The sequence below is a fragment of the Centropristis striata genome, chromosome 10 (assembly GCF_030273125.1).
Source record: "Centropristis striata isolate RG_2023a ecotype Rhode Island chromosome 10, C.striata_1.0, whole genome shotgun sequence".
In the NCBI taxonomy this organism is placed as follows: domain Eukaryota; kingdom Metazoa; phylum Chordata; class Actinopteri; order Perciformes; family Serranidae; genus Centropristis; species Centropristis striata.
Window position 1 is genome coordinate 13,036,650 of NC_081526.1, and position 20,454 is coordinate 13,057,103.

The following is a 20,454-nucleotide window of genomic DNA, read 5'->3' on the forward strand; positions in this document are numbered from 1 at the left end:
GACACAGTTATGTAATTCTCATCCCCTTCAGTAGTACAAACCCTTGAATTCCTGCAGTTGGGATCACTCATATTTATCTCAACTCAAAAAAGTTAAATCTTTATGGACTGAATTTACACTGAATTGTAGAGATGTTGGTCCCCAAGGTTCAGCATTAAAACTGTTATTTTTATTGCATTTTAACTGGGGAGTGTGCTGTATTTCTCTGTTTCTATTATGAGTGTTTATTGCTATGGTTCTGCAGCCCTCTTGGCCAGATCATTCTTGGAAAAGAGATTTTAATCGAATGAGACATTTATTTAGTTAGATAACTTTTTAAACAAATCGCATACAAACACTTACCGGTTCTCCTTTGAAGCCAGGTATACCTGGGAGGCCATCCCTCCCTGGCTGCCCATCCAGCCCGGGCCGCCCAGGCGAACCAGAAAGACCAGGCAGACCTTTGTCCCCCTTGAGACCAGGACCTGCAAAAATGTCTCCTGGTTCACCAACAGCACCAGGGGCTCCAATTAACCCAGGAGTGCCTTGAGTACCCTGCACATAGGTTGAAAAACAGTATGAAAAACAGTGAAAACATTCCGCTCAGATCTTTTTCAAAGTGTTTCACACATTGTTCCACTCACAGGTCTTCCAGATTGTCCAGGAAAGCCAGATTTACCCTTTTCTCCCTTGCCTCCTACTGGCCCAGGAGGTCCTGCCAGGCAAAATAGATTCGATAAATGGCACATAATCAGCTTTGATACTCCTCTTTGTAGGCAACGTAGCCAACGTAATCGTTATGATAACTTGCAAAAATGGTGAAATGGTTGCACAGTTGCAGTTTATGTGGTGTGTGGTTAACATAGTGAAATAGAACTCCTTGGTTAAATAGATAGATAGATAGATAGATAGATAGATAGATAGATAGATAGATAGATAGATAGATAGATAGATAGATAGATAGATAGATAGATAGATAGATAGATAGATAGATAGATAGATAGATAGATAGATAGATGGATTATAGACTCCAAGAGACAATAAAAAAATATAAGGAAATAATACACATGAAGAAATACTGTACGTTATTGACATGATGGTTAGGTTTAGAATAAAGATTACATCAGAGAATTGGTGGAATGAGATAACATCCAACTTTGTTCGTGTGAACAGCTGATCAGAAACACTCACAGGCCAAAGAAATATTCATACTCGTAATGGTTTTGTGGCTAGACGCCACCATTTCCTGTGAGCGTGATCACTGTTCCCTCACCTCGATCTCCTTTAGGGCCCTCGGGGCCAGGTAATCCAGGTGGGCCGAAGCCTTCACACTCAACACAGGTATCTCCTCTGTCACCTGAAAAGAGGCACGTAAACATTTTAAAAAGAAACAGTTTACATAGATGTCCTTCATTTTCAATTCCAGCTGCAGTGTTGATGCAAATGTGGTAAAGGTACCCACAACAGTATCACTACAACTCAAAGATAGAAACATAAGACTATGATGGATAAATAAAATCACCAGCATTCAGCATTGTGGACGTTCTTACCTTTCTGTCCCAGTTCCCCTTGTAACCCTGCAGGTCCAGGTGGGCCAGGAGCTCCTTTCTGGATGCCACGACATGAATTGGGATCAACTGCGCGTTCACGTCACAGCGCATACACAACACATGCGTACAACATACACACACACACACACACACACACACACACATATTAAGTTATTAAAACATCTGCAGATACACAGTTATGACGGTGTTCTTTGTTGTCATTTATCTAAATGATTGTGGTATTCAAAGATGAGCCATACCCGGTAGTCCAGCTGGTCCAGGGAGTCCAGGGTTTCCTGGTTGTCCTGGAGGTCCAACGAGAGACTCTCCGTCTATTCCCCGGTCTCCTTTCTCACCAACATTTCCCTTCTGACCTCTTTCTCCTCGAGGCCCTTCAATGTGCCGGCCTGAAATCAAGAAAGTCCGTTATTTAGCTCAGCATGTGTCTGAATGACATATACAGCTTTAACAGTGTCGTTATATTATTGTGTTATTGTACCTGGAGGACCTGCCTCTCCCTGAGGACCAGGAAAACCTGTGGATTAGGAGGAAACAAAAAAAGGAAAGAAATGTGTCATGTCACAGGACCTCATGCAAAGTACTTGTTCGTGCGTATGTGTCCTTTAGTGAACATTTAGTGCCATACTGTAGTCTTACTTTACCTTTTTCTCCTTGGAACCCTGGAAGACCACGAGGACCGGGAGGACCAGGGGCACCATTACCCTAAAAAGATAGAATTATAAAGACTAAGCTTGCATGGCCATTGTTTAGGATTATGTTTAAGTCTTAAAGAGACAGATTGCAATTATTTCTCACACACATCGAAGGGGAAAAAAATACCACTCTCTCAATTCTGTCTGCTAACAAACAACAGAAAAACTAACTAACTATATTCTGTTAATTTAGCTAAAGAGTTTCTGATATGATGTATTTTGTAGTTTGATAGAGGAAGAGAACAAGTGGAGAAGTGATTGTTTAATGCACATTTATTCCATCTGACGTCAGACTCATCTCTGCCATGCTTACAGAAGATGAATGAATTGTGACAGAGACTGTACAATTATATATATGGTTGACATGGCACGGTGCCAGCTATTTTGGACATTGCAGGTTGCTGAACATTGTACATACATCAGTCAGACTGGCCACAGCTTATATGGTCAGACTGTATGGTCAGTGTGTTATCAGCATATTAATATCTTACTCAAATGTACAGTAGACACAAAGTCTGTTCGTCAAAATACACACATACCTAAGTATCAAGTGTGCTGAGTTTACCAATGCATGCTGTGGAGAATTACTAAGAAATGCATACTAACAGTTTCCATAGTATTCAATCTGTGCTATAGAGGATTGTATATAAATCAGAAAGTTAGTATTATTTATTTAAATACTACTAACAGTTATCTTGTCTAGACATAGGGCACTAAAATAATACTTTGACATGTTTTAATGATCTGATGTTTAACTTAGCTACAGAAATGTTGTTAGGATTTCAGCCCCTGGTTGCATATTGTGGTACTGATGAATTTCCACTCCAGTGAGAGTGGTTTTCAAGAGTATGACGCATTGCAAACAGTACTAAGGGTCAACAAAACCAAAACCTGGAAGTGTTAATTTACTCTCTCATAATGAAACCCAGGAGCGACTTTTATTTGATCCTCCCTGCTTGGTATTAAATACATTCTGTAAAAAGATGAATATAATTGAACTTTTCTGTCAGTTTCTGTAAATTACACCTCTGTACACAATGGTCTGAATATTAATTTCTCCACACTGCTAGGTCATGAAAAAATACAGAAACCTTTTGTTCAATATGTTAATTTAATCCATTACACTTGGTCTAAAAATATTACATTTTAAAGATAAAAACCATACCATACACAACATATGTATTTTGTGTAATTATAGCTGTTTTTACTTTCTGAAAGTAATTTGTGTGCAAAATCCTCCTCCATTGCCTGAAACAAAACCAAGAACATGGACTCGTGTCCTTGACAGAAGCAATGGGCCTGAGTCAGGTAATGTAATTTAATGCAATTTTCAGACTCATCATAGAAGAGATTATACTGTAAAATCAGTGGATTACCCCCCTAACAGGCACTCAGATGAACTGGATGAACATGTGGTGATATCAGCTGGTAAACTTTAGAATTTAATGGAGCAGAGAGATCACTTACGAAACCTGGTGGTCCTCTTTCTCCCTTTTCACCCTGAAACAGGACAAAAAGTTTAGTCCATTTGACCATACCACTCCAAAAATAAATCAAGTTTAGAATAAAAACCTTCAATATGTGCAGAGTTAATAAACCGTTCATTAGTTACCTGTGAACCAGTATAGCCGTGACCACCGGGGAATCCTTTTTCTCCCTGTATGAAAGTAAATACGTACTTTAGCAATAAATATACCATAATATAAAAGCAAATAACAGTTACAGAATACAGTAGGTGGATTATATATTTAGTTATTGTTACCTTCAGCCCATTATCGCCATCCTTGCCGGCTTTGCCCTAAAATTAAAGAAACAATCACTTTAATTAGCTTTGTTTTCACTTAAAACTTTTTCTTCAATTATAATGATATTAAACCATCCCAAGGAGATATTTTTATGCAACTTACTCTTGATCCAGGTGGGCCTTGTTCACCTTTGACACCAGCGTGATACGGGATGCAAACGCCCTGCAAAAAACCCAGGCATCTCAAAAATGTACATTTTAACCAACAGATAGAACACATTAAATTAAGTTCATCATCTCAACATTTCAAAGAAAAAACTAACTTTGTCTCCTTTGAGTCCTTGAGGTCCTCTTTCACCCTTTAGGAATTAAAAAAATAACATTACACAGGATCCAAGATATCTTTTGCTTATGAACAGCCATTCAATGCAATGCAATTGTGATTTATATATACATAAAAATAGCACAATTTCTATGCAGATTTGAAAGAGCAGAGTGAGTACCCGAGGTCCAGGCACATGCTCCACAGTAGGTCCTCCTTCGTGTCCCAGATATGGTCCAGGAGGGCCGGGTGGGCCACGGAATCCTTGCTCACCCTTTAGCAAGATGACAATGATGAAAACAACAACCACAACCTAATACATTTTTACAAGAACAATGTGTCAACAACTCGTCACAAATGTCAGTTTTACTCTTTTCATTAAGTCTGCTTCATAATAGACTAGCACCAACATGATGAGCATATAATAATATCACTGTAATATCTTCCCAATCAGTAGAAGATTCCAGGAAATTGCCACAAGTAATTATCAGAAACTAATACTGTTATTTAAACTTGTTTGTGTAAAGATAATACAATCAAATCTTTATTTGAAGTGCAAATATTTCTTCACTGAAAACACACATGGTAAGAAATATATTACGCCCTTCTTACTGTTTTATTACTGAAGTATAAACTGCTCCTGCTAACTTAACAGTAGGTCAGTGAAATGAAGGCCTCATATAAGAAATTTAGCTTTTTTGACAAAAAAATAATTCTCACCTTATCTCCTTTCTCACTCACAAAGGCCAGCCTGTCTCCCTGCAGGGAAGGAAAAAAAATCCTTATAACATCTGATTGTGTGATAAAGTCAGAGAATGATGGATTTTGTTTTAAATATTTATCTATGAATAGTCTTACCTTCTCTCCAGGTGGGCCAGGAAGACCAGGGTCACCCTGTGAAATGGTTATTCAATAAGTTAAACAAACTTATAAAAGTGCTGTGTCCGTCTGAAACACATCGTCCGACAATACCTGCCAATCTACACAGATTATACTTTTTTAATTTGTGCTCTTTGCAGTACCGATTGCTGTTAAATTTAATGGCAATCATGTGTCTGTGTTTATTACTGACTATAGGATGATACACAATCCATCACTTCAGGAGTAACTCACTTTGGGCCCTTGATAGCCTCGAGGTCCTGGAGGTCCAATTGGTCCAGGGAGTCCACTTGATCCCTGGGAGAGAAAGGCGTGTGTGGGAAGACGTCAGATTTACATGCAAATACAAATAGCATTGTCTCATTTCTTCTCTTTTTCTTTAACGTACAGGTAATCCATGTGTGCCAGGGAATCCTCTATCTCCTTTTAGGGGAACAATGCCAATCACACCACCAGGGTCACCCTGAGGGAAAGGGGGACAAAACAAAAATAAATGGTTTGGAAGAAAGAACGCTTGTCTCATCATACTTGAAGATGGGACACAGTTATTAATATATAAAATATTAATGCTTCATGAATTTCAGCTGACCTTCATACCAGGAATTCCTGGAACGCCCTGAGAAGAGAGGACAGTAGTAACATAATTATACATAATCATACATATGCTATGTAGAAATCTTATCATGGTTGTGATCATATAACTGCAAAAAAGGTCAGTATAATGCTGCTGTTTTTTATATTATTTCCACAGAACAATCAATGTCAATGTCAATAATGTCAGTGTCAATAACTGAAGTGTGTGTTGGTCAGTGGGGTGATAGTTTAACGTCATGCTACTTACAGGAGGTCCTTGAAGACCTGGAAAACCAGGAGTGCCATCCCTTCCTGTGTCTCCCTGAAACACACACACACACACACACACACACACACACACACACACACAGTCAGAGGGCACAAACAGTGAAAAAATCTGCTTTGAAACACAGTCGAACTTTTTGAAATTGCTTACTTTAGTCCCATTGCATCCTGGGATACCTGGCTGACCTGGTGGACCATCATTTCCATTGATTCCCTAAAAGCAGAAGTGAAAAATTGACAATTTAAGACAATTTGTAGCTACACAGTGACAAGTCTCTTCAGCTTCCTGACTGGTTTACCCTCTGTTAAAGGATTTAGTGGCATCTAGTGGTGGATTTGAAGATTGCAATCAACTCAATACTCCCTCCTTCACCCTTTTTGCTTTGTTGAAAAGGAATGCCTCTCACTGTTGGAAAACCAATAATATTTTCTTTCTGAAATCAAAAAAGGGCTCTAATATTACTGTACTATGTAAAGCTTGGATCCAAGCAATGAAAATGTGGTCAATAACAAACATTTGCTAATAATCAAAAAGTAATCAAATTTAATACATTACGTTATCTAGTTGAAGTAATTACTTATCATTTTTTATTGGTAACTAGTGATTTTGTAACCTTTTTTTTTTAAGTAACCTTCCAAACCTGGTGGTGCAACAAGGTGAGCTTTGTGGAACAGATGAAAACATAATTCTGAAAATGATTTAGCATTTCTGCCAATAGATCCTCCTAAATCCTAAACACTGCTCTTTTAACTACTGAATTCCCCATCCAAAATTAAAATATAGCCTAAAAAGCAACAACATTGTCTTACACCATGTTATTTTGAGGGCATTAATTCTAAGTTGGTGATTGCATGTTAGACAACATTCTTATTGTTACGGGGTAAATTTACTGGACTGTTGCAGGATGTGAGATGGATCAAAGACTTACCGGTAGTCCTGGGTTTCCTGGGAAACCTGGCAGACCAGGAGGGCCCTGCGAGATGACAAACATATCAGAATTACTGTCTCACGACAATACCACAACATAGACAGAAGTCTGACTCATACATCACATCATATAGTATGTAATAATCATAATGGTTAGATACTTACTCTGACTCCTTTCAGTCCAGGAGCTCCAGGATCACCTACACCTCCCTATGAGAAATAAATGACACCATGATCATTGTAATAGAGAACAATGTGTTCTTAATCTTAGGTCAGGTTAGGTTATTTCTTGTTATTAATTTCAGCGTGTGTGTGTGTGTACTGACAGCTGGTCCCATCGGTCCTGGAGGCCCTTCAGGTCCCTGCATCCCTGGAAATCCCATATTACCCTGAAGACCAGGAAACCCACGCTCACCCTGCAAAACACAAACCTCCAAGTTAATGATACAAGGATACAAAAATGATAATCAGGTGCATCTCAATAAATTAGAATATCATGGAAAAGTTTATTTATGTCAGTAATTAAATTCAAAATGTGGAAAAAACACATTATATGGATCCATTACACACAGAATGAAACATTTCATGTCCTAATTTATTTAATTTCTTCTAATTAGAATGATTATGGCTTACATTTAAGGAAAACCTAAAATTCAGTTTGTCAAAAAAAAAAAAAAAAATTACAAAAGACCAATTTTAAAAAGTATGTTTAATATGGAAATGTTGGCCTCTGAAAAGTATGTCCATCTATATGCACGCAATACTTGGTTGGGGCAATTTGACTTGAATGAACTGAGATTAGAAGAAATTATTTTAGCCATAAACACTGATTTATGATTTTATAAACGAATCATTAGTTTAATTTAATGAAATAAGAAACAGTCTCCATGCCATTTAATACTCTACAGTTACCATAGTAACACTAACAGTGTTGCAGCAACATTACTGTGTTTCTTACATAAGCTTTAATTTAAAAGGATTCCCGAAAGAATCACAGATCCTTATATCTACACTGAAAGTAGACAATTTTGGGGCTATTAAATACATTCAAAATGTGAATTACGCCACTTCAGATCATCGGGGGTCATTTTACCTCATGATGTAGTTGGCCACTGAGTGTAAAAGTGTCATAAAAATAAATACAGTTGAGAAACAAAATATGAATAAATATCTACATCAAAACAAACTTCAAAATAATGTTTATTACTTTCCTTTTCCTTGTTCAAATTTTCCCAGAGTACATCAATTGCCCCAAATGCCAATCATGAGTAAATGTTTTATTTTAAAAGATAGCTGCATGTGTGGTGTAATAACACCAGAAATGCCAACCACTGGGTGACACCAACAAATTCTACAAAATTCTAAATACACCCAGTTCCTCAAGGCTGATGGCCAGAAACGTCCTGAAAAATGAAAAAGAAAGGACAGAATCCAGGCAGAGGGCAGGGTCTCTGCAGATACAGACATATCCACACTTTTCTATTAGGTAATCAGTGATGATTGAGAAGAAATACTTTTGTGTATATGTTGTTTTTTAAGAAGTCATACTCATTGTGCCTTGAGAAAAACCAATAATACTCTTATCTGTGTCTTTGCAGTGGCCTGGAAAGTACTTAGTGCTGTTTCCACTATCTGCCACTAGATGGCAGCATTGCTTTGTGATGAAGAGTCATGTTTTAGTAATCTTCATGCCTCTGATCTGCCAAGCACGAGAGAGTGATGTGTAACATACTGAAACTATTTGGATCGATCTCCATCTCCTGACCACGACACATCTGCCTCCTATCAATCAGGAGAAACTTTTGAGGCATTTTGAACCATGGGAATCATCATCAATAGGGTTACCAGGGCAACTCCTCTAGAGCGATGTCAGGCAGTGACATCATTGGAAATAAAGTTCACATGAGACTTTAGGAAGGCTGTTTGAGGGCTTTCAGAAACTTTCAAAACACAGAAGTGCTTTGAATCCACAGCGGATTGGCTGGGCTCCATTGAACACAGTCAGTACATCTGTTGTTGCTGAATGTTTGGCTACTGTTGCTGTAAGAATGAGCCATAAAAGGCCAGACTGTTGCACTGAGAGGATAGATAACACCCTGCAGTCCTCTGATATAACCGAGCCAATAATACACATGAACACTCAAACAGCAGGAGCTGCAGGGAAAAATAAATCAACTTTAAAGCAGCAGTTCCCGACTTTCTTTAGTTGTGACAACATAAAACAAAGCAATGTTCACTTGTGACCTCTCGATACAGGTCAGAGATTCCTCCTGTCTGTGACCAGTTAAACCAAAGATTTTTCTTTATTTTATTCTTTAAATGATCCCCAAATTTACCCACTGCTTTAACATTTTTAAGGGCCTTCTTTTGTCTGAGAAATCACTTCTATTTTTGTTTTACTTTACTCCCATTATACCTTTCCTCGCAATTACCCCTCTATGTTTTCAAACTCTGGGACAAGTTTGACAGTGGTAGCCTACAGTTTATTTTCAGGTCTGTCAAAAATTTAGAATTTGCGCTAAAATCACTGAACACTACTGTATAACGTCTGTACAACACTATACTGTTTTAGTCTATTGCCTAGTTATAATTCCAACAATAGCAAGCTATACTTTAAATACAGTAGGCCTACTGCACTGTGTTATATTGTATTTGAATTATACATAGTACAGTATTTTATTCGTACAGTAATTAAAAAAGATTAAAAAAAAAATTCATATTCAAAGGATAATATACAAATGTTAAATAGAGAGTAATCTGTTATGAAAAACAAGTCAAATCTTTTATAATAATCATCTGCCAATCATTGTGATCAATTGAACCTGGACAGATCAATCACTATACAAGGTTTCCAGTGAATTTAATATAAAACCATAATAAAAAGAAAGTATCACAAAAAAAATATGCAGGCTACTAGTTTTTGACTGATACAAGACATTTTGTTGGTTTGATTTTTCTATAGTGATTTTTTATTTTATTTTATTTTTCAAAAATAATAATACATAATATTCCCAGTTGCATCCTTGAATGTCCATTGTCTTGTTGTTTGGGGGATTTAGACATTGAATCCAATAGAACAAAGGGAACTGTCAAGGAAAGCTCTTTCAGGGGGAAAAAATGTAGTTGCAGCAAAAACCACCTTCGCCCAAGTCAGTTAATACGAGCTTTTCATGTTTCAGGTCAGTGATTAACATTCATGTGAGAGTGCTGACAGCTCAGAGGCTCCTGGCTGGTTCATGGCTGGTGTCCCCACCGCTCCTACGTCTGTATCTGAGAGCCTCTGAGGGGAATAAGGCCTTCAGCCCAGCTGTGAGTCTGGACGTGCTCTAATTCCATCTGATCTTTGTTCCTGGTCTCTGATCCATGACTGAGCCCCATCCTCTGCTTTCCACCAGCTCCAGTCTGTCCCACTGAGCTGCCCCCATTAGTCACAACATAGAAAGTAGTCATGTCATGTCTGCTTTGGGCTGCTATGGACTTAAAAACTTAACTTTGTATCAACTGCAAACTGAACCAAAAATCTACAAGGATTGATTGACAGCATCAAATGAAAATCTCACCTTTGCTCCTTTCACACCACTGCAGTCACATTTTCCACATGATGTCCCACAGCCCTGAGGAGGAAGAGAGATGAACAAAGATAAATGATCTGTCACAAATCATACAGATAGAACATAGGTGTGGTTAGCAAAACAAGAAAATAAACATGGGGGGAAGAGCAAAAATTATAGAAAAATATGATAGTGATAGTGCCAGCTGGACAGTATAAGAGACATCTGCTGAGGGCCCCTTGATGTCAGTCAGTGTGTTACAAACTCTTCATTCTTTTATAGTATGTTAGTGTCTTGTCTCTGGTGGCTCATATATATTCCCACTGATACAACACGAACAGCAGCATGAGCAGCCAGGAAGACCTCCACAAATGTTCACATGCAAGCCTGCTGATCTATCTCACAGATGAGAAAAACAGTGTTTGTTTTTATTTTATTTAAATAACCTGTCTGTTATTTAGTGGCATCTAGTGGTAAGATTGCAGATTGCAAACAACAAAATTCTCCTTGATTCACCCTGTCTTTTCCAAGTATTTCAGAGAACCTACGGCAGCCTTCAGGTAGACTAACATAAAAACACCACAGGTCCTCTCTAGAGCAGAGGTTAGACTGTCATCATGTCATCATCTGACTCCGTGGATGAGGACCTGCTTCCTACACAGATATGAAGGGCTCAGTCAAGCTTGCAAAAAAACCCAACAATAGTTTAAAGGGATTATACACTGATGAAGTATAATTATAAATAATTCTTCCCAAAGATCCCTGTAAATCCTTCACACTAAACATTTAAAAAAAAAAACAGCAATGGATGCCCTCGATTGCCTCTAAAACAGATTTTTAGATGGTGTATCTGATATTCAAACTATATATTTGCTGGCAGCAAAGCCAAAACAATAAGCTAAAATATGCTAAAAGGCCCCGTCGAAACTCTATTTACATAGTAGTCATTTGATCTATTGTTAATATAAAAGTATTAGTTACTGTGGCTTTAATTAGCACGGTGTGGCCAAACTCTTCTATCCACATAGGTATTTAAATAAAATAGAAATAAATAGTCTGTATGCAATAAGCACATGGTAAAGCTTATTTTTGAATTCAAATACGTTAAGCGCCCGAATGGCGTAAATATTGCCACAATACAGTTTGGCTGCTGGTTTTTGAAATATTGCGATAGAAACCGTCATATAGTTTTAATTTTCTTGATTATGGTGTTAACAGTGAAAAAAGGCTATATTTCCTGTAATCAGATTACTTTGACGTTACACTGATTCACTTGTGGAACTTTCTAGAACAACATGCAGGCAGCTGGTCTTCGGTCCCCCCCCACCCCGCCCTGCTTCCTCTCCTCGGGGGTCTCCGGAGGATGGAGCCTGGGAACTGGCCTGCACTGCCTTGGCTCTGTCCTGCTCCTCTCTCCTCCTCCTTTGCCTCCATCATCCAGCTGTTGCTCGACTCACGTGCAAGGCGTCTAGCCAAAAGCCTGTCAGGGCTTGGACCGGCTCTGCAGAGAGTGCACAGCTACACTACCCGCAAATATTTCTCTCTGTCTGCCTCTCATTCTCACACACACAACAAATGGCTCTATCACCATTTATCTAGTCCGTTCCTGACTTTCTGACTCTGACATACATAATTCATTCTTAATTCTACAGTTTCTATAACTCAACATCCTGTCCAAGTCTTAAACATATTTCCTGTCTTCCTTCTTACACACAATCCTCTCCAGCATACCTGATAACTGAATCAATATGTGGCTCTAAAACCATGGGAAACCACAGAAAACAGACCACACTCTCAGGACCTTCAGCCCTGACTGCCCCCACCCCGTCCAAGTGCACTTGTTCTCCTTTTTTTTTAGCTTATAACACATGTGTGGCCTGCTACACTTCCCATTCCTGCTCTCAAACACCTCCAACTCCAACTCACCTCTCCCCTTCTGGTTTCTTAAGTGTTTTTTCTTTCTTCACAGGATTCATTTCTGTTACCCCACTTAAAGAAAACTTAAGGAACACCTGCTTCAAATCAGATTACTGTCAAAAGACAAACAGAGGAAAAGGAAAATTAACTCTCAGAATGAAGCACATGTGTGTTTTATTAAGGCAAACCTGCTGGCACGCAGCAATAAGAGCTCCTGGTGCTATATTAACATGAACCCTTCTTTTTTTCTTGTCGATTCAACAAGGGAGTTCAGGCATGCTAATGCAATGAGGGAACACTTGCATATTGTCAGCACCACCAGAGTAAATGACAGCTGCTTGTATTTAAGCGAGTATTCCCTCCGTCACCTGTTGCTCTCTGTCTTTGATTTTTTTCCCCCTCTGTCTGCAGTTTTCTCCATCCTGAGCAGACATTCCTGCATGCTGGAGGCCATGACAGGCCTCAACTGACACGCACCACGATGAAGATGCTGTGTGCACCCATGTGTGATGAAAAGCCACCACCTTGTGATGTCTACCGCTAGATCTGCAAACACAGCTAAGTAATCTGCACCGAGATCAAAGCAGCGTTCTGCTGATTTCCCCTGTTTGTTATTCCTTCTATGTCTGTTTCGCTCCGCCATAAACCCAAACAGCAGATGGCAGAGATGGCACAAAGAGCCAACTGACATCTACACAAAAAGAACATGATGCTAATGAGTCTTGAAGTCTGTCTGATTTGTTATTTGAGCTTTGCAAAGAAAAAAAAGAGATCTTAGAAGGATTTCATCATGCAGATCCTGGTGTATCGGATGATGAGAGGTCTGATTATATAGCATAAATACCCGCTCTAAAGGGCTAAGTCATGGGGAACGAGAGTTAGGAGTTCACACACAAGCCTGAGATGAAAATAATCTACAGACATAATGTACATTTACTCAAGTACTGAAAATGTGAGGTACTTGAGTCTTTGCATTTATTCTTCTACTGCACATCAAAAGGATATTTTACAGTCTTACCCTACTAAATATTTACCTTAAAACTGACCAACTCACGGTTTTCTATTCTTTTTTGCTCATTTATTGCACTGAGATATTTTCAATTTATTAATCTACAAATTATAATCATCACTTTCTGCATGTGCTTTACCATAAGTGTATTAATGTGAAGGTAGTGGGAGGCTTTCACTGTAAAACAGTGCAGACAGTGCATTCCCAACTGACAACTATGATTATTATTTAATTTATCCAATCACATTTTAGTTGTATGTATTTTATTAGATACAATACATTGTCATAAACTACCCAACAGTAAACAGAATAGTTAATTAGCTCTACTACTTAAACTTCAGTGTATCAGTAATAATAATCCAATGATGTGAGAGCTGCAACTAGCAGTTATTTACATTATCAATTAATCTGTCTATTATTTTCTTGACGAATCCTTTGGTCTGTGTGAGAATGTCTCATTTTGTTGGTCCAAAACCTAAAAAAATTCAGTGTAATAGATCAGTGTTGTAGATCAGAGAGAAGCAGAAAATCTCCAATAATTAGAGGCTGAAAATGGCATTTTTTGCTATTTCTGCATGAAAAATGTAATTTTTTTCTGTTGATTGGCTCATTGATTAGTCACCTAATCATTGCAGCTCTAAATGTATACTGTAGCATAACAAAGAGGCCATTCTGCATATCGACTACTTTTACTTTTGATAGTTGAAGGAGATTTATTTAAAACAATATTTTAAAGGCTTTGTGTTTGCAATGGTATATTTATACATTGTGGTACAGACTACCACCACAGTACATCGTGTGCACGTGTGAGAGTCTGCTCCAGCGTCAGATTGTGAGAGAAAAAAAGATGATGATGTTACTCTCCCCTAACAGCCTGATCCTCCGCAGAGCAAACAGACTGAGCAGAAGCCTGAGATTCTGCGGTGATGAGTGTTAATGTCCACAGTGAATATACAGTGGCTGGTGAGTCACTGAGTTCTGAGGAAACTGTATCAGATCGGGCAAAGCTCTTCAGCAGACAGCCTCACGTGTCTCTGGACAAGTGTTTATGTCATTCCTAAGGCCGGATGTCAGACCTGGATGTCTCCAAACTGTGAAAAATCAACATAACGTGTGCTGGCAGAGTGTTTACGTTTCCTGGGTGCTGCGCAAAACAGTGCCTCATCATAATTGTGTGTATATGACAGTGTGTTTGTGATTGTTTACTGTGGCTAGAGCTGGTAGGGAAACACAGGCCTCAGGGTTTGCTTTGACAGCATCTGAGATAGAGGCAGAAAACTCTGGTGTGTAACTGCAGGCATTTATGGCGTACACAGAGGCACGTTCACAGGCCTTCATAATGAACACTAATGCATCTCAGTGCTTTGGTTTATGCCTCGGAGGTGCTTGAGGTTACATCAGTTCAAGCCTCGTCCCATAAGGCTCTGAGGTTTCAACAACACTTGCTTGATATGTCTTACATCATTAGATACATAGGTCCACACTGATATGAGCCCTGGAGAGAGGAAGTGATGAGTAATGTTTACTCTCCAGATCACGGGCCTTGGACAGAGAGAGAGGCCGGTTCAGAGATCCTGACATTAACACAAACACTCTTAATGTACAGCGAGGCTGAGTGTATGGAGCTGTTGCATAACTCGATCCAAAAAGAACCAAAGCAAAAGCAGCACCATTAACAAGCACAGCCTGTTACGAAATCATTTGTATAAATCTGTACTGAAGTTTCCCAGATTTGAACTTAGTGTAATCATTTACATTAACTGAAATAAATTAAAAATAATTTAATAGTTTAACTGACAAAACAAACTCACCATGAAGTCTTTTTTCTGTCTGAGCTGTTGTGGAGCTTCCAATCATATCACAATGAATAGATATTTATTACAAATGAGCATTTTAATTTGCATGATACAATAAATAGCAACTAAATGGACCTTAAGCTGAAACTTTTTTGTCAACTATACTTTGGAAGGCTTTGATCTTTTCTGCCGTTGATGCTTGGTTCCCATTACTCATAATCAAATCTTTACTGTATTAAAGTTGAAAAGTAATTGAAAACTGTACATCTCTGGGACCTTCAGTGAAAATAACTTTTCCATAACCAACAATACAGTACCATGGCTTAACCACAAGACATCCCTGACCTCACAGTTCTCATGAAACAAACTTGGAACATCTTTACTACATTTTGTACATGATGATAAACAGTGGATGAAAAGGCAGATGGACTTTCCCAAACTTACAAATATGGTGATTTTCACTGCACCCCTCAGTGTCCCACAGTTTACTGTGGCTGCATGACTCACTGACTCCAGAGTGGGAAAATCATCTTCTCACCTAACCTCCACAGGACAAGAGTGCTTCATTATTTCCTAAAATGTTCGAGTCTTTTATCTTGTGCGAAACAGTTACATTATTTTCATAACTTTTCCAAAGGTTTCATGAACTTTACTGCAGCAGTGCTGATTTTAACCACATGGGGGCAGAAATGTTCCCATCAGAGTGCTCCACTTTGACTTTTTTTTTTTTTTACAACAGCTGGATGTGTCTCCTACCATGTTAAGGCAAACTGAAGATCACACAAACATCTGGTCAATGTCATCTACAGACTTTTCTTAAAACGACATCACATTCCCAGCACATTCCTGCCATAACCTCCAACCGCTGCTGAAGTATCTCAGTATCCCCCCGGGGTCTGCCAGAGGGGATGAGCACATCAAGTGTGGGAGGAAATGTCATTATACATCCCATCTTCTTCTTTACACACACACACACACACACACACACTGAAACACCATTAAAGGGTAGGACATTTAGATAACCTCCTAACATGGTAACGGTTATTAGACAGGCATGATGAGAGTCAGTCAAAGAATGGTTTTTATCATGGTATGAATTAGATTCAATGAATTCCTGCCTAAAGACACATAGAAACATGCTAAGATCATGGGCAGCAGCCACTTTGTTCAAATGATGTGATGTTATGAAGGCGACATCATAAGCCAGAGTCCTGCAGAAAAGTTCTGGCTTCTTTTGCCAGGAAACAAGTGCTGCGGAAGGCTGTTGTCTTTGTGTTCAGAAAACAAAACACAAGTTTTCCTGACCCAGTAATGTGAAAATCTGTGTCGCCAGAGAAAATCATTTGACTGGACAATCCCCTCTCAGTTTATCTCCTCTGCTGTGAGAGGAGAGGAGCCTTCCTTCCACATTGATATGGGTTTCACTGAGGGGGAAACCAGATAACCATTGTAGCATTTTTACTTCGTATTGTGGAGTTTTGTGCTGCGCTTACATGCTTTTCTTACACGTCTGAGCATCTAATCAGTTCTGATGAAGTATCGTGGCTGTTCAAAGGTGTTGAACGTGAGATTCAGAATGAGATTCAGAAAATCCGTCTGAGCCAGGATAGATATAAGCAAACATAGGGGTGGGCTGACGCAAAAATGTTTTTCCTAGGATGGCAATGACATGCCACGCTCTACTCTGCCTCTGATTGGCTTACCCTGACCTTAGCCAATCTCATTTTTCATACCTTTGGACCTAACCAATCCAAACCAAACCAAAGAATGCAGTGAGTTCTCTGCCAAACAGTGGTACTGAGGTTTAGCTCACACTCACCAGACAACCTGGCTGATAACTGGACAGAATTATCAGCAGTGCTAACAACAGTGCTATATTCAACTGCAGTGTTAATGGATGTTAGCTGAGACGCACCAAGGCAAACTTGTTTCTGCATCCAGCTATACATCAAGCACCAAACAGCACAAAAAACTTACCAACTTGCTAGTAAACATAGCCAGCTACAAATTGGGGCATAATGTATCAGTGGGTGTTGTGGACTTCTACCCCCAATAACTTTCCATAATTAAGGGTTGCATTCAACCACCAGTGCAACCATATATTCAGTCACATATTTACTTCCTTGGATGTATCCAAAAGGCACCAAAGTGGCTATTTGCTGCTGGATTTCTTGCCTGGGATAGTACCAGCAAAAGTGCCAAAATCTCTGAGGTTTAGACTGTCCCTCTGATTTAGTTGTTTTGCCTAAAGCAGGAAAATTAAACTTTCTCCCTAAACTGTCACAAGACTTCTCAACCATGTGTACTACAACACCAGCCTCCCCAAGTGAGGCGAAGTAAACAAGTAAGCCATACTGTTGCATCACTTAGTTTTCAGTTTACATCTCATTGTAGGTTTTGGGCTGATCTAATTGCTCAAAATGACATCCAATGAGATTTTGGCTTTGCTGTCTCACAAACTTTTGTGCAACATTGTTAAATTTAACATATCCATGAACTTTCACATAAACATCTGGTTCTTTTGTGGACTCAGTGTGTCCCAAGTAGACTCTCTTTCTGTGTGCTGAGGTGAGGTTTACAAGATCTCGTGTCCCTTTACCACAGTGGCGTAGTCGGTCTAAGATGTTTAACCTGTGTAAGTCACCCCGTAAAGACGTGCTCATTGCGTTAAACCACAGATCGTGGCTTCCATATGGAGACAATCAGGATAGTTTTACTCCATAAATGTCAGAAGGATCACGCTTGGCAGCCGGGCTCATTAAGCAACACTAAATCAGACAGTTATGGAGCATGCTCTGATACAGGCCATACAATGCCTCCTAATAAGAAGCTGCAACATATACACAAGCACATGTGCACACACAAGAAGACACACAAACTGCTGCTACTGCTCAGCTGATTCTGAAGTCATAAAAACTATGAGATCAGTGTCTCAGTACTGTTGACTCATTGCAGCTTTTTTTGTGGTTCCTGTACAGGTGCTACTGACCACAAGTATGCTGTTCCAGCCACAGTGCTCAGCTATACACAAAAAAATAAATAAAAAATGAGTGGAGGAGGATAGATAAGTTATTTCAGACTGGGCTGGGTTGAACTGCGCTGCTCTGACATTCCTGGCCTTCTCTGGTACTGAGAGGCTGGGATGAGAGAATAGAAGTGGAGGAGGGGAATTTTCTGTCTGACTGCCATACTTGGAAGACAAGTCTCCTGGTGCAACTTGCTCTGTAAACAGCACACGAGTGTGCGTCTGTATGAGGGCAAGCTGCACATGCACAAGCTGGAATGCTACAATGTGAAACATTTTTGTAAAATGCCAGGATAGATATCAAGTTGAGCAAAACCGTTTTTCATGTTAAGGAGACTTCTCTTGGGCTTGATTCTCTGCACATACTTCATATTCAGTTGTTTTTGGGCATAAATTTGAGTAAATTAGTGGGTAAGTTAAGCCTCAAATCAGACATTAATATACCAGTAGCTCTTTGTTGCATTAATCTATATATAAGTATAGTTATAATAAGGTACATTCCTCTGAAATTAACATTCAATTAAAGGCAATATAAAGATTTTGTTGAATACACTTAAAGGAATAGATGTAATATAATATAAATAATTAGATATTTTAGGAAATACACTCATTCACTTTGTTGCTGGGATTAAGTTGAGAAGAGCAGTACCACTCTTATGTCTGTAGCGTAATATGAAGCTACTGCCAGGAGACCGTTAGCTTAGCTTAGCATAAAGACTGGAAACAAGGGGAAACTGCTAGCCTGGCATGGTCCAAAGGTATCAAAAGCAAGTGCTAGCATTTCTTAGGCTCTCTAAAAAGCTAATTGTGTCTCATTCATTTTCAGTCTTTGTGCTAAGCCAAGCTAGCTGGTGCTTGGCAGTACCAAGATGAGAGTAATATAAATCTTCTAATCTTACACTTGTTACTGAAGCAAATAAGTAAATTTCCCAAAATGTCAAAGTATTCCATTGACAAATGTGCCAATTGACAGCTAAGAATGTCTAAAAGAGATAAGGTCTTATGTCATTTATTATTACAAACGATAGCAAACAGTGGTTACGCGTCAATACTCCAGAGAAACCAAAGGTCAAGTTGAGAGTACCTTACCTCAAGACATATTATATGCACATTCTGCAATAAAACAGAAATATGTTTTCTGTTTCCTTTATTTAAGGACTCCTGTAGTGCTCATTTGCTGAGACCAACTTGATGTAAAACATGTCCTGCTCTGGCTGCAGGCAGCAGGTTTTCATCTTCACCGCAGAAATAATTCAGGTCTTCTGTAACCAAAAGCAGATGCATCTGCAGAGAGCAGCTCACACACACACACACACACACACACACACACACTCTTTCTCTCTCACACACAGGCTCAAATCATGTTGTGCAGAAACACACACACATGCAATGGATGTAAATACAAAAAAATGGCATAAATCTTTGCAACCTTTGTGAGATCAAATCTTCATCCCCTGGGAAAAGCTAAGATTATGATTAAATTCAACAAATGACTGAACAAATGCTCATGCCACATGACAAATAGGAACGTACATATATAAGCAAACAGCAGTCAGTCGCCTGTCTGCTCATGCATGACCAAGCGTGACCAGGTTAATGTAGCTTGTCATCAAATATGGGACCAGGAGACCAGAACAGCTTTAAGTGGTGGGGTCTAAAAGTTAGGAAAACGACATTCTTACCAACAAAAAACCCATTAAGTATATCACACGCTTATCAATGTCATGCAGATCTATGCTTAACTTCAGCATCTACACAAACTCAGAGAAAACTGAAAACACAAGTTGCTATGATTCAGTGACTGAGGATAGAACTGCAAACAAAGCGGATCCTCTGGGACTGCAGAAGTTGTTGAACATGTCAGAGAACATGAAGCATGAACACTGCACAGTCCTCTTTAGCAGAACCAGCCATGTCAACAGTCAAACCAGGAAGTCTCACATGCGAAATTAACTCAACAAATGGGAAAATTGTTTCAGACAATTTCTCAGGACTTTCTGGTCCGCACTTTGTGTGTGCACGCTCGTACTATATGTGTGTTTGGTGAAATAAAAACTCTACAATTGGCTGATTTTCAAAAGCTGGTGGGATATCTCCAGCTGCTGGAAGGGACTCCAGAAAACTGCTCTCTGCTGATCACTCACTGTTCATGTTAAGAAAACAGGACGTGACACTGTTGTTTG

General features: G+C 39.1%; 1 protein-coding gene across 1 annotated transcript in view; it reads right to left on the reverse strand.

Moving 5' to 3' along the window:
- The window catches only part of col4a1 (collagen, type IV, alpha 1), a 41,658-nt gene that overhangs the window by 10,192 nt on the left and 11,012 nt on the right, over nt 1-20,454 (reverse strand). Inside the window, exons 2-25 of the mRNA XM_059342688.1 lie at nt 10,534-10,587; nt 7,300-7,389; nt 7,139-7,183; nt 6,975-7,019; nt 6,197-6,259; nt 6,029-6,082; nt 5,777-5,803; nt 5,576-5,650; nt 5,422-5,484; nt 5,167-5,202; nt 5,029-5,067; nt 4,490-4,582; nt 4,310-4,345; nt 4,150-4,209; nt 4,005-4,040; nt 3,855-3,899; nt 3,710-3,742; nt 2,192-2,252; nt 2,029-2,064; nt 1,790-1,936; nt 1,530-1,616; nt 1,253-1,336; nt 624-694; nt 343-534 (exon numbers count right to left, since the gene is read on the reverse strand). Of these exons, the coding sequence (XP_059198671.1) occupies nt 343-534; nt 624-694; nt 1,253-1,336; nt 1,530-1,616; nt 1,790-1,936; nt 2,029-2,064; nt 2,192-2,252; nt 3,710-3,742; nt 3,855-3,899; nt 4,005-4,040; nt 4,150-4,209; nt 4,310-4,345; nt 4,490-4,582; nt 5,029-5,067; nt 5,167-5,202; nt 5,422-5,484; nt 5,576-5,650; nt 5,777-5,803; nt 6,029-6,082; nt 6,197-6,259; nt 6,975-7,019; nt 7,139-7,183; nt 7,300-7,389; nt 10,534-10,587 (1,572 nt within the window). The remainder of the gene's footprint in view (nt 1-342; nt 535-623; nt 695-1,252; nt 1,337-1,529; nt 1,617-1,789; nt 1,937-2,028; nt 2,065-2,191; nt 2,253-3,709; nt 3,743-3,854; nt 3,900-4,004; nt 4,041-4,149; nt 4,210-4,309; nt 4,346-4,489; nt 4,583-5,028; nt 5,068-5,166; nt 5,203-5,421; nt 5,485-5,575; nt 5,651-5,776; nt 5,804-6,028; nt 6,083-6,196; nt 6,260-6,974; nt 7,020-7,138; nt 7,184-7,299; nt 7,390-10,533; nt 10,588-20,454) is intronic.